Source organism: Poromitra crassiceps (assembly GCF_964638095.1).
Source record: "Poromitra crassiceps genome assembly, chromosome: 4".
NCBI classification, from domain to species: Eukaryota; Metazoa; Chordata; class Actinopteri; order Beryciformes; family Melamphaidae; genus Poromitra; species Poromitra crassiceps.
The window spans coordinates 11,708,834-11,728,554 of NC_139626.1; the positions used below are offsets into that span (position 1 = coordinate 11,708,834).

The window sequence follows — 19,721 nt, forward strand, 5'->3', positions numbered from 1 at the left end:
TATGTATATGTATGTGTATGTATGTATGTAGGTATGCACACAATAAGGTATGTTTCTTGTTTGGTTTTTTCGTTTTGATTGCTTTAATTTTTTTTTTTTTTTTTTAGGGAAATGTGTTGGGACTGAGGGGTGGGTGGGGGGACATGCAGTAGATATGATGATCATCATATGTTCCTTTTGCTGTAACTTTACTCATTATTTGTGAGGACTACTGTAATGGACCATCTTCTATAAATAAAAAGTATCAAAAAAAAAAAGATGACTGCATTTTCTCTTCTTTTCCTATTTGCATAATTGTGGAATTCTGATTGGATGGCCAACCAATGATATAATCTTGCTGATTGTCTACATAAGGGCTGTCTTAGATTCACATGTCCTCTTACTCCCTGATGAAGGCTCCTGCGTGAGCAGAAACATGTTGGTGTGTTTTTTAATCTATAGCCATGTTTAAAATAAAGGCTTTTTAACATTTTCTACTAAAAAAGACCAGTGTTGCTGTGGGATTTTTTTAAGGTTTGCTCGCGTCCACTCTCCACAAAAGGTTTTTCCTTGAGGGAGACAAACTTTATTTTTCTATCAATTAATCCAATCACAGATTCTATTTTGTTTTTCTCAAGAAGTGCTGAAGCACACTAGAGAATGACAGATCCAGGTATTCATATTTAAAACAATGGCATCCTCTTGTATTCTGCAATAAAATACACATGGAACAGCCCAACATGACTCAAAGTAATGTATAAATGTAAAAGCAGACGTTAAATTTTATTCACAAATTTAAATGCAGGATTTTACAATCATTTTGAATTTATCACAGAAATAGTTTGAGTTTGTGCAGCGTCCCTACTGTAGTCTGACAGCCAAGCGCTGTATGTAGAACAATCAGTGGTGGAAATGGTGGTGGTGGGGTTGGGGGACGCCAGTTCTCAGAGTAAACGTTGAGAGGGAATGGTGAGGAGAGGAGGAACAGCATTCCTCTGCAGGTTCCCCTTAAAAAATGTCTTGCAATGCAGTGGAGAGCAGAGCAGAGCAGTGGAGAGGGGGCAGCATGAAAGGAGCAGAGAATAGTAGAACATGTATTTGGAAGCTGAATAAGCAGCATCAATATCAATGCGTCATCAAGTCTGTCATGAATAAAATCAATGGGAAATCATCAGTAGAGCTCGGCAATCTTATTTAAGTAACTTTTGTAAGAGATTTCTAAGTAGCTGTAATGGTATGAGTAAAATCAATTAAAAAAAGTCAAACATTCAGAAATGGCGGGGAGGAAGGGGGGTTTGTCGGGGTTTGGGCTGTGCCGTGTCCAGGGACCCCCATCTTGCCTAAGTAGGGTTCCCAGAGTAAGACCTGGCCTTTTCCACCATGTGATGTGTAGTGTAACACCTGGAATTTACAATCAGATGCAGAAAGCAACACAAATTAAATGTGTTCAGGGGCGTTTTACCGCCAAAGCAACAAAACGCTGTTGATATCAAAATTAACATGACAAACAAAAAATAACAGTTAAAAGAATATGTAATATTTAATTGTACATTTCCAATGTGCTGCTTATATGGTACATAGAGATCAACAGTGACCGCACACTTTTTCTCAGCTCCTGGTCCGGAAGAGAATTCCCCATTCATTTTCTCCATAGACAAAAATAACCCCTGAGTTTTAAGGCTGGAACCAAGCCAACCAGCGACCTACTGAATCATGAGTGACCATAAAACATTTCACTTGCAGCAAAAACAAAAAACGGGGGGGAAAAAATTTCCCGATTTTTTCCCCCCATTATTTTTGTGTGTAAAACTTGTTATATAAGGATTTTTCAAAATGTCTATAGAGAAAATGAATGGGGAATTATCTTCCGGACCGGTAGACGTTACGTGACTGTTGAGCTGTGGTGGATCCAGGCTGAACTGATCCCGTTTAGGGCCAATGGCTTGAAAAAAGCACTGTAGAGTTCCTTCATTTGTGTTCGCTGGATCTATCAATGCATTTCTAGATCTGCTGGAGTGGTTTTCGGAGCTACAGTCACACTCACAGCAGACAAAAACTACTCACATCAGCTCAAATGAAATGTGTCATTGTGAGAATAAAAAAATAAAATTTTGAACTGACCGGAAAGCTCCACTGGCCAACCATACTACAACTACCATATAAAAATAAATAAATAAAAATACATGAAGGAGCCATCGATCAGACACATCGATAAGGGGATTTTTCATTTAATCATTGGTATTGGTTATGTATTAACACGGTGAAGGAGAGGAAACATTGAAGTGTAGTTTTTGAATTCAACTACCGTAAATTAAATATTCAACCCGGTTTACTCTTCACATCTCTTCAGTTCATCTTGGCCGTTTTGGTACAAAGTTACCAAGAATTAGCCTGGTAAACCAACTATGACGTGAAGATCGGTCTGACCTCCTGCCAACCCCCAGCGATTTTCAGAAATGACAAAGTGCACGGGACAATCAGGGACCTGCGTCGTAGTTGACGTAACTGGCCAATCCGAGCTGGCAAAACAGTATGGCGTGGCTCACGAAGCAACAAGCGCTAACGTTAACAATAACATTAGTAGAGTAACACAGCCATAAGTGCAGTTATTGCAGAAATAGACTCTGATGACGCTGATTGGCTGATGGAGTTGTCTGTCAAGGCAAATACTCCCGCCCACTGAAATTGCTGTGGACAGCTTGGAGTTCAGACTTTAAAACAGAGTGAAACAGAATGCGAGGTCACATTATCAGGATGGTTTTTACCAGGCTAACCAAGAATCACATCTGATACTGATCAAGTTCAGATCCTGATCAGTGAAACCGTGTTTGGGTCTTGGATTTTCACCTATCAGGTAGAAAACTCCAAAAAGAAAAAAAGTGATCAGGAAAAAGCATATTGCACAACAAATGGAAAACAGAAGAGACAAAAAAATACATTTTCCCTGCTACTATTATGTACAGTTCTATGTAGATACATGTTCAGTCTGGCGCGTCTATACAGTGAATATAAGCAAAATCTAATTAATACTAGGATGATGTTTCACAAAGCAGGACCAGTGCTCGTTTCTTAATGTCCGAGGTGAAATGTCAACTCCACACAGACGGACGCAGAAGAAGAAAAGTTGAAGGAAAAACATTCTGCTTTGCGAACCAATGCATATGGTACATTTTGTATTTATACACACATATATGACAATATATGTGAACATGCGTACACCAGAGTCCTGCACATACATATATATATATATATATATATATACACACACATATATATATACATATATGTACAGACAAGATTAACTAAATGCGGGCGGGCAGTGGGTGAGATCTATGTGTTTGTGTTGCGCTTCATCACTTACAGCACGTACAGACTACAAGATCCTCGTGAGTCGTCATTCTCTGTTCCTTTCACACTAAATGACTGTCTGTCTTGTAATCAGGAGTCTTGAGTCATTTTGGTTTTCACACTATATGACTGAGCTGCGACAGGATCACACATTACAAGATATTTCACCGGGAGAATTCCCGACAAGTCCACATCGCATTTATTCTTTCTAAACACACACGGGATGGGTCACTCTCCAAAATTGGTTCAATGTTAGATTTATTAGTTACTGTTTACGCCGGCTATCTCAAATATTTGGGTTTCGAATGGATAATAGAATGATTTTAGTAAACATATATACGATTTGCATAGCTACTTAAATGCTTTTTACATTTGTTTTTTGGTTGTGGGACAGTTTGTACGAATCCCAGAGAATGACCTCCTCAGTCAGACCACTTGCCTGTTTGGAGAATGAGCTCCTCAGTCAGACCACTTGCCTGCTTGTAGCGTGCTGCAGACAACACACGTCACCCCAGCTGGGTCTGCCTCACTACGCTCTTCTCTCCTGACCCGACACGACTAGATATCAAGCAGGCTAGATCTCCGTCTGACCTCTTTGACTCGTTGGTGAGTGCTCGGCGGAGCTCTCCGCTCGCGTCGAGCCAACGTGATTTGCATCTGATCAGGGGGGTTTGGCGATGACCTCCAAAAGCAGCTCGTCGAGGGCTCAGAGCGCCTAGTGTGAACTGGCCATTAGGGTGATTTTGGGCATGATTTGTGTGTGTTGGTAGTGGAATGCAGCAAAGTCAGCCTGGTTAGTCCTTATTTTCGGTTGACTGTACATTTTACGTTTTGTTTCTACAGATACATTGTTTCAAGTATGCATACCACATTGTTTGATGCTACGGACTGCACAAAATAAAAACCCAGCCGCGGAGTCAACGTGTTTGATTGGAGAGTCAACGTGTTTGATTGGAGCCAATGAGTCGAATGGATACTTACTTAGCCACTCAGTGGCTAATCAACTTTTGTGAGTGACTGAATGTAGCCAGCCTGTGTGTTTCATCGCGGGTGACGGGTCGGGTCGCGGGTCTTGTATATTAACAGGTCCGGGCAGGTTTGCAAAACTGCACCCGTGCGGGACTCTGGTGTGCACACTCTCCAGTCTCGACTCGGTTCAGAGGCACTCCCTATAGTTAGGTTAGGTGGTGTTAGTTGACAAAAATCTTTTGTTTCTCTCTTTTTATTTTGAAATCCATCCAACTATCAGAATCAACAGTGCGATTAAAAAATAGACATCCATTGTAAATTCCACGGAAGACCTCTTAAAAAGCGGTACGTTGTCCTTTCAAAAAAATAACTTTCCCTCTTGCGTTTGGTTTGGGAGTCTGAAGTGAGCGTTGGCGTCCCTCTGTCCGCCAACTGCCCCAGGACAATCTGGAGAAGTCTGCAATCCTGTTGGTGCTTACGCCCATCTGTCTTGTACTGTGAGCATTTCCCCCAAGACTGCCTCTGCTTCCAAAGCTCTTAGAAAAGAGTCTTATTGAGACGAGGTGTGAGGACCTCTGCTCCCTCCAAAAGAAAAAACCAAAGAAAAAACAAGGCTGCGTCCAGTGAGTCTGCAGAGGGGGGCCAAAGGTCATATCTTCTCATCGGTCATCTCCAGGAACTGGGCGTAGACGTCTCTGGAACACTCCCCCTTCTGGTTGAACATGAACTTGTAGTAGCTGCCGTCAGCACAAATGGCTAAAGGATGGAGGGAGATAAAGAGGAAAGTGCTGAGAAAACACAGGACCAGATGCACAACACTTAACTTAAACACAGGACCAGATGCACAACACTTAACTTAAACACAGGACCAGATGCACAACACTTAACTTAAACACAGGCCCAGACGCACAACACTTAACTTAAACACAGGACCAGACGCACAACACTTAACTTAAACACAGGACCAGATGCACAACACTTAACTTAAACACAGGACCAGACGCACAACACTTAACTTAAACACAGGACCAGATGCACAACACTTAACTTAAACACAGGACCAGATGCACAACACTTAACTTAAACACAGGACCAGACGCACAACACTTAACTTAAACACAGGACCAGATGCACAACACTTAACTTAAACACAGGACCAGACGCACAACACTTAACTTAAACACAGGACCAGATGCACAACACTTAACTTAAACACAGGACCAGACGCACAACACTTAACTTAAACACAGGACCAGATGCACAACACTTAACTTAAACACAGGACCAGATGCACAACACTTAATTATCCAGCCTGATAATACTTTTTTTTTTTATGAATGTGAAAAACTGAAACACAAATGGAATTATGCAGTGACCAAAGAAAGTGTAAAAAATAAATTCTATTTTAGCCGCCCTTTGCCTTGATGGAAAGACAAAGGCTTTAGAAAGAAATTCATAGATAGGATCAACTTCACTGTTTATATTTGTCTAAAAAAACTAATTTCAAGCATTTAAGCACAAGCCTTTAGATCCAGAGGCAAAGTACATTGCCATAGTACATTCAAGCAGGTGTGTCCAAACGTTTGACTGGTATCGTGACAGTTGTCCCCGCCTACAGGCACAAAGGAGCACTGCACTTGGTTGGATCCAAAGAGGAAGTGGTCAAAGTACACATTAGGCTTTGAAGGCCTTGGATGAGGCCTAGGTATCGCTCCACTTGGCTTAACAGGAAAACAATATGTCCAAAACCAGCTTTTCTTAAAATTTTTTTTTTTTTTTAATTAAAGGATAAGTTCAGCCAAAAATGAAAATGCAGTCATTATCTACTCACCCTCATGCTGATGGAAGGACGGGTGAAGTTTCACAGCAAGACACTGTTGCAGAATTCTCCTCAACAATTGAAGCGGTTGGCGACCAACTTTCAAACATAAAAAGACTTTCAAACGCAACAGAGAGAGGGAAAAAAAACAGAAAACTAAAATAAAATGCTTCCATACTTGCTCACCTGGCCTAATTCAAGTCTCCACAAGCCCTGAGATGCCAAGTTCACTGGAATATATGTCATTTACACCCTGTTTTTAGCTGACATCTTCACTGTGATGGTAAATGACATCTTTTCAAGTCAACTTGGCATCTATCTCAGGGCTTGTGGAGACTTGGATTATGCCATGTGAGCAGTATGGATGCATTTTCCCCCCTGCTGTTTTTTTACATTTGGAAGTTGGTCACCATCCACTTGAATCGTTTAGGATGCAACGATGTTTGCTGTGAAACTCCAGGAGTGTTTTGGGGACTGGGGGTGAGTAGATCATGGCCCTGAGCATCAGAACCAGGGTTCTGTGGAGGTATTCCTTCCTGATTTGTTACCGTTACTGCCCCCTTCCCCAACCTGCACATACCTATGACAGCATTGGGCTCCGTTCCAAAGGCGCAAACACACGGAGAGCCTGAAGGGACCTGGAACTTGGAGAAGCTCCACTTGGAACTGAAGTATTTGGGAAGAAAGCTGGCTGAAGCCAAGCTGCAGAGGAAAGGGGCAGGACAGACACAACTCAACTGATGTGGAACGATAGTGCAGGTCTTTTGTGCCCACTGCAATTAACATGTATAATAAGTCACGTACATGCAGGGAGAGCACACTCCTCCTTTCACTCCCTCTGCCTCTCTCCTCCACACCCCTCCCATAGATACATGCAGGGAGAGCAGACTCCTCCTTTCACTCCCTCTGCCTCTCTCCTCCACACCCCTCCCATAGATACACTGGTGAACCCTCATTTCATCATTACACAATCTGTATGTCACTTTATCATTATAATGATGTTGCACAATGTCCATTTTGACCACATAGAACATGTGTGCTTACAGGTGTAAATTACAGGTGCAATTTCTTATCTTATTTTATTTAACTTTATTGTAGATAGGCTTAAATGCTGTGCTTTCTTTACATGTTTCTGACATGGTTTCTATGTCTTACATATTTTATTTTTTATTTTTGACTAGACTCTTTCTCTTGTGTTTTTACTGAGATGTACTGACATTGGCTTCTGCTGTAACAAGAATTTCCCCCAGGGGATTAATAAAGTACTCTATCTATCTATCATGTCTCTGATAGAGTGGAAAGAGTTTGACAGTCAGCAGAGACTAACCTGGACTGTTTGTTCCTCTTGGGGTCCTCAGCTGCAAAGATGTGGACTGTGCCGTGGTCGCTGGACACACAGATAAGGGAGGCGTCCTGGTTGAAATTAATGCTGAACAGGACAGAGGAGAGGTAATGAGAACAACACATAGACCTATGAGTTTTGCTGAGCTCAGACATCCTCAGTCATGGAGGAGAGGCAGAGAAAATCTTTAAATTCAGCCTACTCTCAGGTTGGAGTCTAACATTCAATTAGTCAAAGGCTACATTCAGACAGTCCAGCGAGACCCAGTGGCCGCTGCGTGTAGTGCAGCTCTAGTATGGCGATGTGGGTGTGTCACTTCACGCCCCTTTCTGCCGTCTCCTCTTCAAAACAGGCATGTGTGCGAGCGAACCAGGAAAAGACGTGTTTAAAAGGCTGTCGGCTATTTTGTAGCTTTAGTGTAGTTTCTCTCTTTTTAGTTTTGTTTCTGTTTGAGATCTGCTATTTTACCGTTTCGTGCTGATCACTTTCACTCGTATGAGCTGAGCAGAGCAGAGCTGTGTGTGTGTGTGTGTGGGGCGTCTAGATTGGCCAGCTGCAGCGTGACATCGGGTTGCATCCCCCCAAAAGTTGCATCCCCCTGAGGTGTTTTTCACGCAGCCCCCCTGCTTCGCCCACTGCCAGAGCCTGACGCACACTACCCCCATTAAAAACCCAATAAAAACAGCGGTAGATAAAAAAAAAGTAGAGTCCGCACACTGTAGCTCCCATTTGCTGGATTTATTCAAGCCGTGACATTTCCAGCTCACACTCCTTCAGACAGACAACAGACAACAGGCTGAAGAACAGCGTGAGCTCATAAATCCTGCTGTGGGACTTTCTGTTGTTTTTCCTCTTATTTCTTTTGAAATTCAGAATATGCCACTGCATTATTCAACCTGATGGGCATGGGAAAAAATAGATTTTTTTTTATGAGACATATTTTCTCTTAGTACATGTACATTGATATTGCCAGTCTCTAATAAAAAAAATATATAAAAAAAAAGTCCTGCTGTGGGAATAAGCAATATGTTACTTGCTGCTGTGGAAAAAAAGTGTTTGATTGAGAGAGAGACAAAAACACATTTGGTCAATCTGGCATTTTAATTACAACTCGTTTTTTGGGGGGAATTTGACTGTATTTCCCACTTTCTCAGAGTCCCAAACAAGTAAATGCCTTCAGACAGACTTTTTGTGTGTATTTGGTTTAGCCTGAAAGTATGTCAAACAGTCATATCAGGCTATCTTGGCACATTTGTTGAGTGTCTATGCCTGGGCTCAAATAACAATCATGATCCCATAGGCATCCAGGAATTGAACGAGGGGGCACCTTTTTCCAAGCTTTGTCTGGGAGAGGCCCACAGTCTCAGACTTTGAAAACCCCTGGTCTGATGTAATTCATGCTCCAGCCTCCAGCTACAACTTGTTAATACATTTCCTTGTGAAAAGGGCAAGTACTCTGGTCAGGTTTACAGAAGCTTACAGAAGCTTTTGTGGGGAGGGTGTGTCTCTTGGAGCACATCCTTGTCTTTGTTAGTCCTACAACTAAATTAAGTCAACAGAAATTTGCATCTAAGAAATTAGGCTAACTAGTTGCTGAACATTTTCATGCACTACCAATTCTGTATTTTTGTCAGCAAGTACACGCTTGTGGTATTTGTGGGCAATTCTGCTGATGTTTTCAGCAATCCTCCCCATGAAAATCAGCTGTGACCATGAGATGTCATCTTTCTCACTATTGCTCCAAACAAAGCCATGAGAAAGTGAGAGAAAGGGGCGGCTGTGGCTCAGGAGGTAGAGCGTGTCGTCCACCAACCAGAAGGTCGGTGGTTCGATCCCCGGCTCCTCCAGTCCGCATGTCGAAGTGTCCTTGGGCAAGACACTGAACCCCAAATTGCCCCCCAATGGCTGTGCCAGCACCCTGCGTGGCAGCTGGCCACCTTCTATATAAATGCAGTCCATTTACCATTTTACCAAAGTGAACAGCACCATGACGATGTGATTGCTAAATGTGTGAACAACAGCGTTATTGCTCAATGCTCACCAGTAAATGTTGGCTGCCTGAGAGCCTCGTCTCAACTCCTGGATGAGCTGCCCCGCAGAGGTGTCAAAGATTCTTATAAGAGTCCCCTGCAGAAATACAACACAGCAGAGCCAGAGCTCAGCAACAACCACAAACAGGTTTGGGTGTAGTAGAGCTATTCAATCAATTCAGGAAGCAGATTGTCTGCAACAGTCTTTCTAAGCCCTTGTTCACACAGGACGCCGAACATACTGTAAGGCAGGCACAAGCTGAACTGACGCCTAACCGTTCACACAAGAAGCCTTCTCTTTTCCTCTCGGCGCGCCTTGAACACGCCCACAACTCCCATTGACTTCATGCCTGGCAGCTTCAAGCTTCACGCGTCACGCTTGGAAAATAGGCGTGAATCCTGAACGATCGGCTTGAGCAAGACATGAGGGTGGCTTCGGCGTGACGCGCGCGCGGGTGGTGTGAACGGCCTCGCCTGTTAACAAGGACGCCTAAATGAAACTTGTGGGTTCAGCGTAGGTTGAGCGTTGCTTCGGCGTATAGTGTGAACGGGGGGCTTAGTCTTACACCCGAATCTATAAGTGGAAACAGAGAAATCCTAACCATGCTGCAAAATGATTCAAAAAGAATTCCACTCAAACAACCAACAAACACAGCTCTGATAAAATATTGGCATACAATACAAGTGACAGATTTTCACATGCTATGGCTAATGGAGCACAGCGTGGGCGTACTTTCTCTGATGCAGTAGCTATCCTTGTGCCCTGCAGGTTTAGGGCGATGCAGCAGAGGGCGCCCTCGTGGGCGGGGATGTCGACAGGGGGCTTCTCTGTGTTGGCCAGGTCCACGATCTGCACATGGCCAGAATGAGTCCCGGGGAACGCCAGCAGAGAGTTGTTGCTGTTGGGACACAGCACACACAGACCTGAGGGGAACAAAGAGAAGAGCAATGGTTATTAATACACAGCCAAGCAACTACTGTCAAATATGCAATAAACACAAGACAGACAGACAGACAGACAGACAGACACACACACACACACACACACACACACACACACACACACACACACACACACACACACACACACACACACACACACACACACACACACACACACACACACACACAGTCTTGAAACAGCAGAGTGGACTGACCTTTGAAGTGTGCAGCAGAGTGGACTGACCTTTGAACTGTGCAGCAGAGTGGACTGACCTTTGAACTGTGCAGCAGAGTGGACTGACCTTGAAGTGTGCAGCAGAGTGGACTGACCTTTGAAGTGTGCAGCAGTGTGGACTGACCTTTGAACTGTGCAGCAGAGTGGACTGACCTCTGAACTGTGCAGCAGCGTGGACTGACCTTTGAACTGTGCAGCAGCGTGGACTGACCTTTGAACTGTGCAGCAGAGTGGACTGACCTCTGAACTGTGCAGCAGAGTGGACTGACCTTTGAACTGTGCAGCAGAGTGGACTGACCTCTGAACTGTGCAGCAGAGTGGACTGACCTTTGAACTGTGCAGCAGAGTGGACTGACCTTTGGGGTTGTAGCACGTCTCAAACACATGCAGCTGATGGGGGTTGTGGGTGAAGGTGAAGACTTTGATCATGGAGTCCAGGACCACCACAATCCTGAGCACAAAGGAGAAACAACACATTAGAATTGAAGATCATCTTCAAGAGAAGCTCAAACATAATTCACAAGAGAATAAATGCAGCTCCATTGACAATGAATGTGCAGATGAATTGCGGTGACGTTGGATAGTGGATACATCTGTGGATAGTCTTACTACTTGAATGATAGCAGATTTCTTACAGACACTGGCAGAGTTTGTAGTTTCTAAGTGTTGGTATGACTACAATGAAAGCATCTTGGTGTTGAAAGAAGGCTTCTGTCTGATTCCTTGTCAATGGAGCAGCTCCAGATTCTGATGTGTTCCGTGTTCACAAAATATCCTCTAGCTGCATCAAACATCTCAGCTGCTATATAGCTGTACTCTAAGAGTATGATGATTCATATATCTCCATTGTAACTGTATCATATAGCAGCTATATGATACAGTTACAATGGAGATATATTAATCATACTCAGACTAGAGTACAGCTATATGATACAGTTACAAAGGAGATATATTATTAGTACAGCTATAATATAGCTGTACTCTAGCCTGAGTATGATGATTATCATGAGCCTGGGTATAATGATGATTAATATATCTCCATTGTAACTGTGTCATGGTCTGGCACTGTCTCATTGCCACATTACTGTCATTTGATTAGCCTCATAAAATGCATTGTATGTCTGAAAGAAAGTCTGAAGAGCAACCTTCCATCTTCTCACTCTTATTCCCAAAACACTATTAGACGAAACAACTTGCAAAAGACAACAAACCCAAGCAGCGGATGGGACTAGGGAAGAATGACAAAAATAAAGAGCGGGAATCTTTTACCTGTCACGCCGAAGCTTCACCGCTTTGACTTCTGTTGAGAACTCGATCTCGATGACCGTCTTTTTCTTCAGGTCGTCCCAGATCATCACTAGACACAAGCATCATCAAACAAATGGCAGAAAAATCAGCCACTCAGCAATACAAGAGACTATGTTTATGAAAATGGTAATACCAAATAGACTAAGTCACCATTCAGAAGAACAGAGGCCAAGATTGATACTATTGCTGGTGCTGCAAAGAAAAGCAATCAATCAAAAAATTCTTCACAAATGGTAGACACATAGTAGAACACCTTTGTTGGTTGGGTACTTTGGTTTCTTTCCTCCTCCAACCAGCGCTAGGTAGTTGCATCTAAACAGCATCTCCACATGGCCAACCCCGCCCTCCAGGAACTCTGAAAGACAAAGACAACACCTCATTGGCCATTAAATGGTCAACAACAATAATAAGTCAAAACTGGGCCAATTACAATCAAGAACGGCATTCGACCACATACAGTAGGTGAGAAAACGGACAGAATGGATCCCCTGTGATTGCAAATGGGTGTAAAATGTGCCTGTGACTAAAATCACGTGTGCAGAGTGCTCCTGATCATGTCATTTCAGACCTATGGATTACGCTATTCATCTATCATGACATCACTCTCCACAGCAGACGTCAGTCCAGTTTGCCTCTGCATTCCACACAGTGACACAAGCCCCTCCCCCACCAACAGCATGCACAAACAAGGCCAGCGGGAAACAATCACTACATGCTGTGAAGTTTGTCATCAGAGCGTGCACAGGAACCAGCACTGGGGACCAATCCCAAACCAGCACACCGAACCCCTTGTCCTATCCACTCTCTCCGTTTGTGCGTTCACGTGGAGGGACCGCATGATTATGGTCAAAATGATCATCGCGATTATTTTTGATCAATATTGAGATCACTTCACCAAAAAACTTGACTGAAAAACAATGCTGATTTATTTTGCACATGATCTCACACATATCCGAAAACTGTAAACAGTTTTACAGACATTCATTTAGTTTGACAGTTATTGAGAGTTGGTTTGAGTTAAGTTGTGGACCAGTGATGTCACTGCCTTGTGAGTTCAGCCTATATAGCCTTATTGCCTACCTTGTCGAGTATTTTTTATCACTAGAGTCGATCTATAGGGAGGAGACTCTCCCTTTGTCCACTTCTTGTCATTTTCTTTCCCATCTCCATCCACCTCCCTCTTCTTCTGTCCTCCCCCTTCCTCTCATCCTCCCTCTTCTCTCCTCCCCTTCTTCTCCTCTCCATCACCCCTCCTCTCTTTTTCATCCGAAAATCTTGACCGTCCTCCGTACATACATCACAACTGTCTGATGACATCACATCAGATCTCTAGGCCCGCCCACTTAGCCATCACAACTGTCTGATGACAACCATTTACTGTTAGAAAGTGAGCACAATTACAAACACAAATGATTAAACCATTAATCAAACCAATAACTAAGGGCAGTCAATGTCAACAGAACCTTATCATACTTAAGTGTCCGGGCCAAACTCCCTTTAAGAATTAGGACATATTAACAATTCCTTACATGTCTCTAAAAACAAATAACTCTAGAAACAAGATAAAATGCATCATATGTAGACAGTATTCTTGTCAATTCGGGATCAACATAATCCATAAAGATAAACGAGAAAGACGAGAAAAAGACTTAAAGAGAGCTCGGACCAAGTTTTAGCCATTTAGCTTTGCAATCAAGTGGTCGGACAATCTGCTTCCTGTGTACACTGGCACGCGCATGACCAGTGTACATGAATGAAAGTAGAGGAGGTAACCACTGCGCTCAGACAGGTGCGTAGTCCAATGTAGAAATATCACAAGTAAATGAGAAAATGGGGACCGCACTCGAGGAATATCGTTTTAATTTTCTTTAGCAACAAAACGTTTTCGGCCGTCCGGCCTTTTGCACACTGATGAAGGCCGGACGGCCGAAAACGTTTTGTTGCTAAAGAAAATTAAACCGATATTCCTTGAGTGCGGTCCCCATTTTCTCATTTACCAGTGTACATGAATGGTCATGTGATATGTGTTTTCAAACAGGCCTGTTTTAATTTTCATTACGCCGGCTAAGAATGAAAATGACCTACCGTACTCTGAACATGACCTTAGGTAGTGAAGTGGTAGTGGGTAGTTGGGCTGGTTTGAGTTTGGGCCTGGAACCAGGCAGGAGGCAGCGTTGCACGCTGTAAAACTCCTGGCCTACTACGACAGTTCAATCCCATGAGTTTGTCAACTCTGGAGCAGGTCATGTGCTGAGTCACACGTGCAGGCCTCTTTAGGGGAAAATAATTAACTTCCTCTCATAGCCCTTCGTAACCAGGGAGTAGCCAGATTAAACTTTATAGCCCTTCAAATCCAGGGAGTAGCCAGATTCAACTTTATAGCCCTTCAAATCCAGGGAGTAGCCAGATTAAATGTTATAGCCCTTCATGTCCAGGGAGTAGCCAGATTAAATCGTATAGCCCTTCATGTCCAGGGAGTAGCCAGATTAAATTGTATAGCCCTTCATGTCCAGGGAGTAGCCAGATTAAATTGTATAGCCCTTCATAACCAGGAAGTAGATTAAATCTCATCAAGCGCAGGAAGGCAGTACCTTGTGTCTTGCTGTCACAATGTTGTGTTCCTGTGTGCAGCAGAATTGCCTGGTTTATTATTGTTCTACAGTACACTCATAAGGCAAAATACTTTGCAAAGAACTTCAGTTTAGTTGTCAAACACTGAACATTCCTCATATAACAATGTTAGATTACAATCTACATCCCAGTCATTATGCAACATCACGTCACAGTATGTTAAATTGTACGTCGAATTACAATGCAATTGCTACAAAAATAAATGTGTGGCTAGTCAATATTAGAATGTGTTCAAGAATGAACTTGTATGTACACACTAATATGTTAATATGTATAAGTTAAATATTCCTTTGATAACACTTATCATTTAACGTTAGTTATCTAGCTTTCTTTACCTTGTTTCTCCTTCTCTTTGAGAGGGTCTGTGTTGTACACACGAAAGCCATTCTCCATTCCACAGGCAAAGCATCCTGGAGAGGCAAAACAGATTAAATAGTTGTCAAATTGAAGAATAATGGCAATGATAAAACGGTTAGGCAATTAACTGATCATTTTCCCCTTCAATATGACTGATCATTCTTGAAGAGGTCACGTGTGTGTTGTGTGTACCCCCCATATCAACCCGTGATGAGTGTTTTATGTCTGTAGCACTGTAAGATGGTCTTGACGCACTTGGCCTTTCTAGCTTTCTACAAAACAATTCAGATGATAAACGCTAACCAAAAAATGTCCACAGAGGGAGAGGCTGGAGGGAGGGGGTTCAACCCAAACACTGCGGAAGGCAAATTTGTACAGCCAAGATATAGGCTAAGCTAAACTAATACTTCAAACAAACAAATACTTCACGGTGTCCTCCCGAGTGTGTGTGTGGTGCAAAGTAAAGTAAGCTAGCGTTAATTATACGGGAACAGAGGCAGCTGAAGGCTGCTATCAGTTCGATTAGCAAATGTAAATGTCAACCAACTAACGTTAGCAAATCTACATTTGGGGTGAATAGCCAACGTTAGCTGAGTAGCGTTAGCAGCTGTCAAGCTCGGTAGGCGTTGCTAGCTTACTGTTTACGTTACCCAACAACATTTCTGTCCTCAGCTAACGTTAACGTTAAACAAGTTATAGTTGGCTTGTAACGTTATTTTAGTTTTGTGTCATGTGTGTTTTTAATGCATGTATTTAACGTTATTCACGACTCACGTTATTTTACTTGTGTGTTTAAAGACGTTACTTGGTTAGCATAAGCTAACGTGGCTAGGTAAGGTTAGCACTTTCAAGCCTATAAAAATGTGAAGCCTGTTAAGATAACTAACCCTATATTAACGCTAGCTGCTTATAAATTGATGTGCAGCTGTAACGTAGCAATAGCAGACGATCTGCTATAGGTAGCAATCGAGCCTATCATCTAACGTTAGCTAATGTCAATTGTGTACCAGAAAATATGTGGGTTTAGCGACGTTAGCTTAGCCTTTACGAAGCTGCCCATTTCCATTAGGGAAAATAAAATATGTCAGCACAACTTCTTACCGTTATCCTGGTTAAATCCAGCATAAAGGAGCCCGTTCCCATGTGGATTGGACGGTAGTAAATTCATTGTTTTTGACAAAACAGTCGAATGCCAAATTTATCAAATGCTGCCCGAAGAGTACCAGCAACGTACCATTCCTCTGGTCTGCTGGGGAATAACCTCGCGTCACCAGTACGCGTTACTACAGGCCGGAAGACAGAAGAAGACCCGCCCCGTCTTCTGGTGGTCCGCAGTGTTTTCGTTCCCCCATACATGCAGCAGTAGGCAGCCTAACCTCGCCAGTCGCTACGAGTTAGAGAAAATATAAGAAGCATGGACATACCAAAAGAAGTATTCAAAGAAGTACTTGAAGAAACTTGCCGGATCCATAACATTACGTCTGTACCATTGGTCTGTACGGAACGCAAGAATTGAGCGGAATATTTTCCTGGAGTACAGCACTTTGGTTCCGGGTCTTCCGCCCATAGCCGGAAGACTCGGAACGATGTTTTCCGATCCAGGCTAGCTGGAAAGAAGCAAAACAACTGAGCTTTGGTTGCTGCCTGCCCCGAGAGAGAGCTGTCATCCGTCACTCATTTCGATCACACTGTCGTGAAATCCCTTTCATATATTATAGTATATTGTATTGTATTGTATTGTATTGTATTGTATAATATTATATAATATGTATAGCTACTGGTTTGAGTTACAATACAATAAACGCATCCAATGCTGTTTTCTCACGGCCTCACAGACTATCTTTGATCAAAGGGGTCTTGATACGCACCCCGAGTTCAACCGCTAATCGATTGTTTGACCAACGATTACCAACCATCTTAATGTCATGCTGCAGACAGAAGTGGTCTGCTCACTGTAGCGTTACCAGATTTTTACTACAAAAAAGAACTGAAAGCAGTGACACCAGGAAAGAAAGTCTCCGTCTGTCATTGTCCAGGCTAATGAACTATCAGAAGAATAATGTTTGTTAAGTAATAACATAAATTAGTTTAATTAAAAGATATTATAGGGGTATTGGTTGTGGTATTTTACAGCCAGCCCCAGTGGCCTAATGGATAAGGCACTGGCCTCCTAAGCCAGGGATTGTGGGTTCGAGTCCCATCTGGGGTGAACTGTTTTGGGCGATGAAATGTCGATAATGGAGAATGTGCAAGCAAGAGGCCTACAGAAATACTTGAATAGGCGAATACATAATAATAGTTCTAGATATAGCTGACTACATCAAATGAATAAAAAAGTCTGTCTGAAGGCATTTATCAGCATGACGTCACTGCCACCCACAAATGCACTGCGGCAGTTAACTACATCACCGTTTATATTTTGACATTCTGAGTGAGAGCAGAAGTAGCACAAGAGTTTGATGTATGTCGTGTTAAAGCTGTGTGAACTGTCGCAGTTTTTAAAATGTAAACAGGGTCAGCCGGCTAGAGTCAGACGCTCAAACTCACGCTCCATTGCCGTTGCCACCCAGTGATGCGGTTTGTTTACCAAAATGCTGCCCGGCTGATCCCTCGTATTTGTTTTCTGACATTGGGGAAAGTGGGAAAAACGGTAAAATTCCCTACTGTATATCTTTAACCAAATCGCACACATTTGCTGAACTTCAATTTAAAAATCCAATCAGTAGCCTATATAGATTATTTTTCAAACATTGTGTCGTTTTTGTGTCCTGGTACCCTAGACCCGGGGCGTAACATAATTGCAGGTCAGGCGATGTAGCGGTAAGCGGTTAGCCTGTAGGCTACTGTAAACTGAGCAGCACTGGGGCCCCCAGGTTCCCTAAACCTTTCCTCTTCATACCTCTACCACGATATAACAAAAAACACATCCACCGTCCAACAAAACAACTTTCACAAACACTTAATTTGAAGGGGGTATACATAAGCATTCATAATTGTTTGTTCCACCTGGTCATAAAGGTTATGTCAGTCACTTTCCATGTCAAATTGACATAATCCTCTGTCAACTGACATAGTGGTCAGTTATAGGTCACACTATTATCATGCCACTTTCGTTCTGCATTTTGCTCAATAACAAACAGCCAATCATTTTGGCCACTAGGTGGAGCTAAACCACCGTGCTAAACAGAAAATACCAGGGTCACTTGGCAAGGTACAGTATAAAATGTGGCATCAATTCCTGCAGATGTGCTCAGCATCACCCCACCCATCAAGCCAAAGAGGTTGAAACTTGGCACGTAGCCTATTAGTCAGGGTGTAGGGCAGGGGTTCTCAACCTATTTGGCTTGTGACCCCACTTTGACGTCACCAAACGCTAGTGACCCCAGACATTAAAAACAATTTTTTTTTGCTCAAATTAATTTGTCACAATTCGCTTAATTGTTCTTTAGCTTTTTGACAGCCTCTAAAAAGATAGCTCCCATTTATTGTGGAATGTATTCCTACAGTCAATCACAGAACAACTCTTTCCAATTTGTGATGATTTTGCGGTATTCAAACTAAATGCTAATGCTGCCACTCAGTGGACGTATATCCCACAGTGACTTCTGCCTCTGTGATGTAGAGACAGAATTGTGTCATCTGTCAGAGGGTGACTGTTCACTCTATTTCTATCGCGTTAACAGCCTAGAAATTGACATTCCTGAGGTCACAGTGACCTTGAACTTTGACCTTTGACCACCAAAATCTAATCAGTACATCCTCGAGTCCAAGTGAATGTTTGAGGCAAATTCGAAGAAATTCTGTCAAGGCATTCCTGAGATATAGCGTTAACGAGCTAGAAAATGGCATTCCTGAGGTCACAGTGACCTTGAACTTTGACCTTTGAGCACCAAAATCTACATGGTACATGGTACACATTTGTGTTGACAGCAGGGACAATGGGATATTCTATTCCAAAGGATATGGTACAGTAAGAACATGGTAATACCATGGAAACAAACAAGTTTACAGTACAGTTTAAGCTTATTTACTGGGTAACTTGTGAGGTTTTACTGGATAACATTTTGGAAGTTATTGTATAGTACAATTACTGGGTAAATACCAGGTTATTACCAGGTAATTACCTGGCCATTGTCGGGGTAAATACCTGGTGAATATCTGAGTTATTATCAACCTAACCACATTTACACAAATTGATAGGTAATAGTGGAGGTTTAATTAATCTACCATCTATAATTACTGGGTAAATACCAGGTAATTACCAGGTAAATACCTGGTAGTTGTCAGGAAAATATCTAGTAAATACCGGGTAACTACCTGGTATTTACAGGGTAATTACCAGGTAAATACCCAGTAAATACTTGTAATTAACGGGTAAATACCTTGTAATTACCGGACTGTAAAAGGAAGGGTTACTGAAATGTGTCTGAAATCCTGTGGGGGAAAAGGGGGCTGAGGCTATCCCTGATGTTTCACTGTATCACAACCGAAGAGCCAATGCTTGTTAAGATTTTTCTTTTTACATTTTATGTAGTATATTAACATCCATGTTTAACACTCTCAATAATAAAAAGTACGTTATGGAGGCTAGACATTTCATGGATCAGCAGTACCCTATACTGCACCTGATTTATTTTTTAATTGTGCAGGCTGACAAACGCAAGAATTGCAAGTTTCTGACAAAAAGTGCCTTCAAAACCCCTGTAGACTGAACATAATGATGCCATGTGGCAAGGTGGCTTGAAAACAAGGATGTTTTTG

General features: G+C 42.5%; 1 protein-coding gene across 3 annotated transcripts; it reads right to left on the reverse strand.

Moving 5' to 3' along the window:
• Nucleotides 1-786: 786 nt before the first annotated feature.
• On the reverse strand, nucleotides 787-16,200 carry wdr45b (WD repeat domain 45B). 3 transcript variants are annotated; one of them, XR_014552640.1, is made up of 12 exons: nucleotides 16,062-16,200; nucleotides 14,939-15,013; nucleotides 14,564-14,593; nucleotides 12,226-12,327; nucleotides 11,934-12,021; nucleotides 11,021-11,115; nucleotides 10,221-10,411; nucleotides 9,499-9,584; nucleotides 7,443-7,544; nucleotides 6,696-6,817; nucleotides 3,804-5,052; nucleotides 787-3,766 (listed from the first exon to the last, which is right to left on the reverse strand). XR_014552640.1 is itself a non-coding variant. In XM_083635335.1 (11 exons), the coding sequence occupies exons 1-11, from the start codon at nucleotides 16,126-16,128 to the stop codon at nucleotides 4,946-4,948; spliced, it is 1,065 nt and encodes a 354-aa protein (XP_083491461.1). In that variant the 5' UTR covers nucleotides 16,129-16,200; the 3' UTR covers nucleotides 787-4,945. The 3 variants fall into 3 exon arrangements, 2 of the variants coding, with proteins under 2 accessions (XP_083491461.1, XP_083491462.1); XM_083635335.1 differs by having other exon boundaries at nucleotides 787-5,052; XM_083635336.1 differs by lacking the exon at nucleotides 14,564-14,593 and having other exon boundaries at nucleotides 787-5,052.
• Between the last annotated feature and the right edge of the window lie 3,521 nt (nucleotides 16,201-19,721).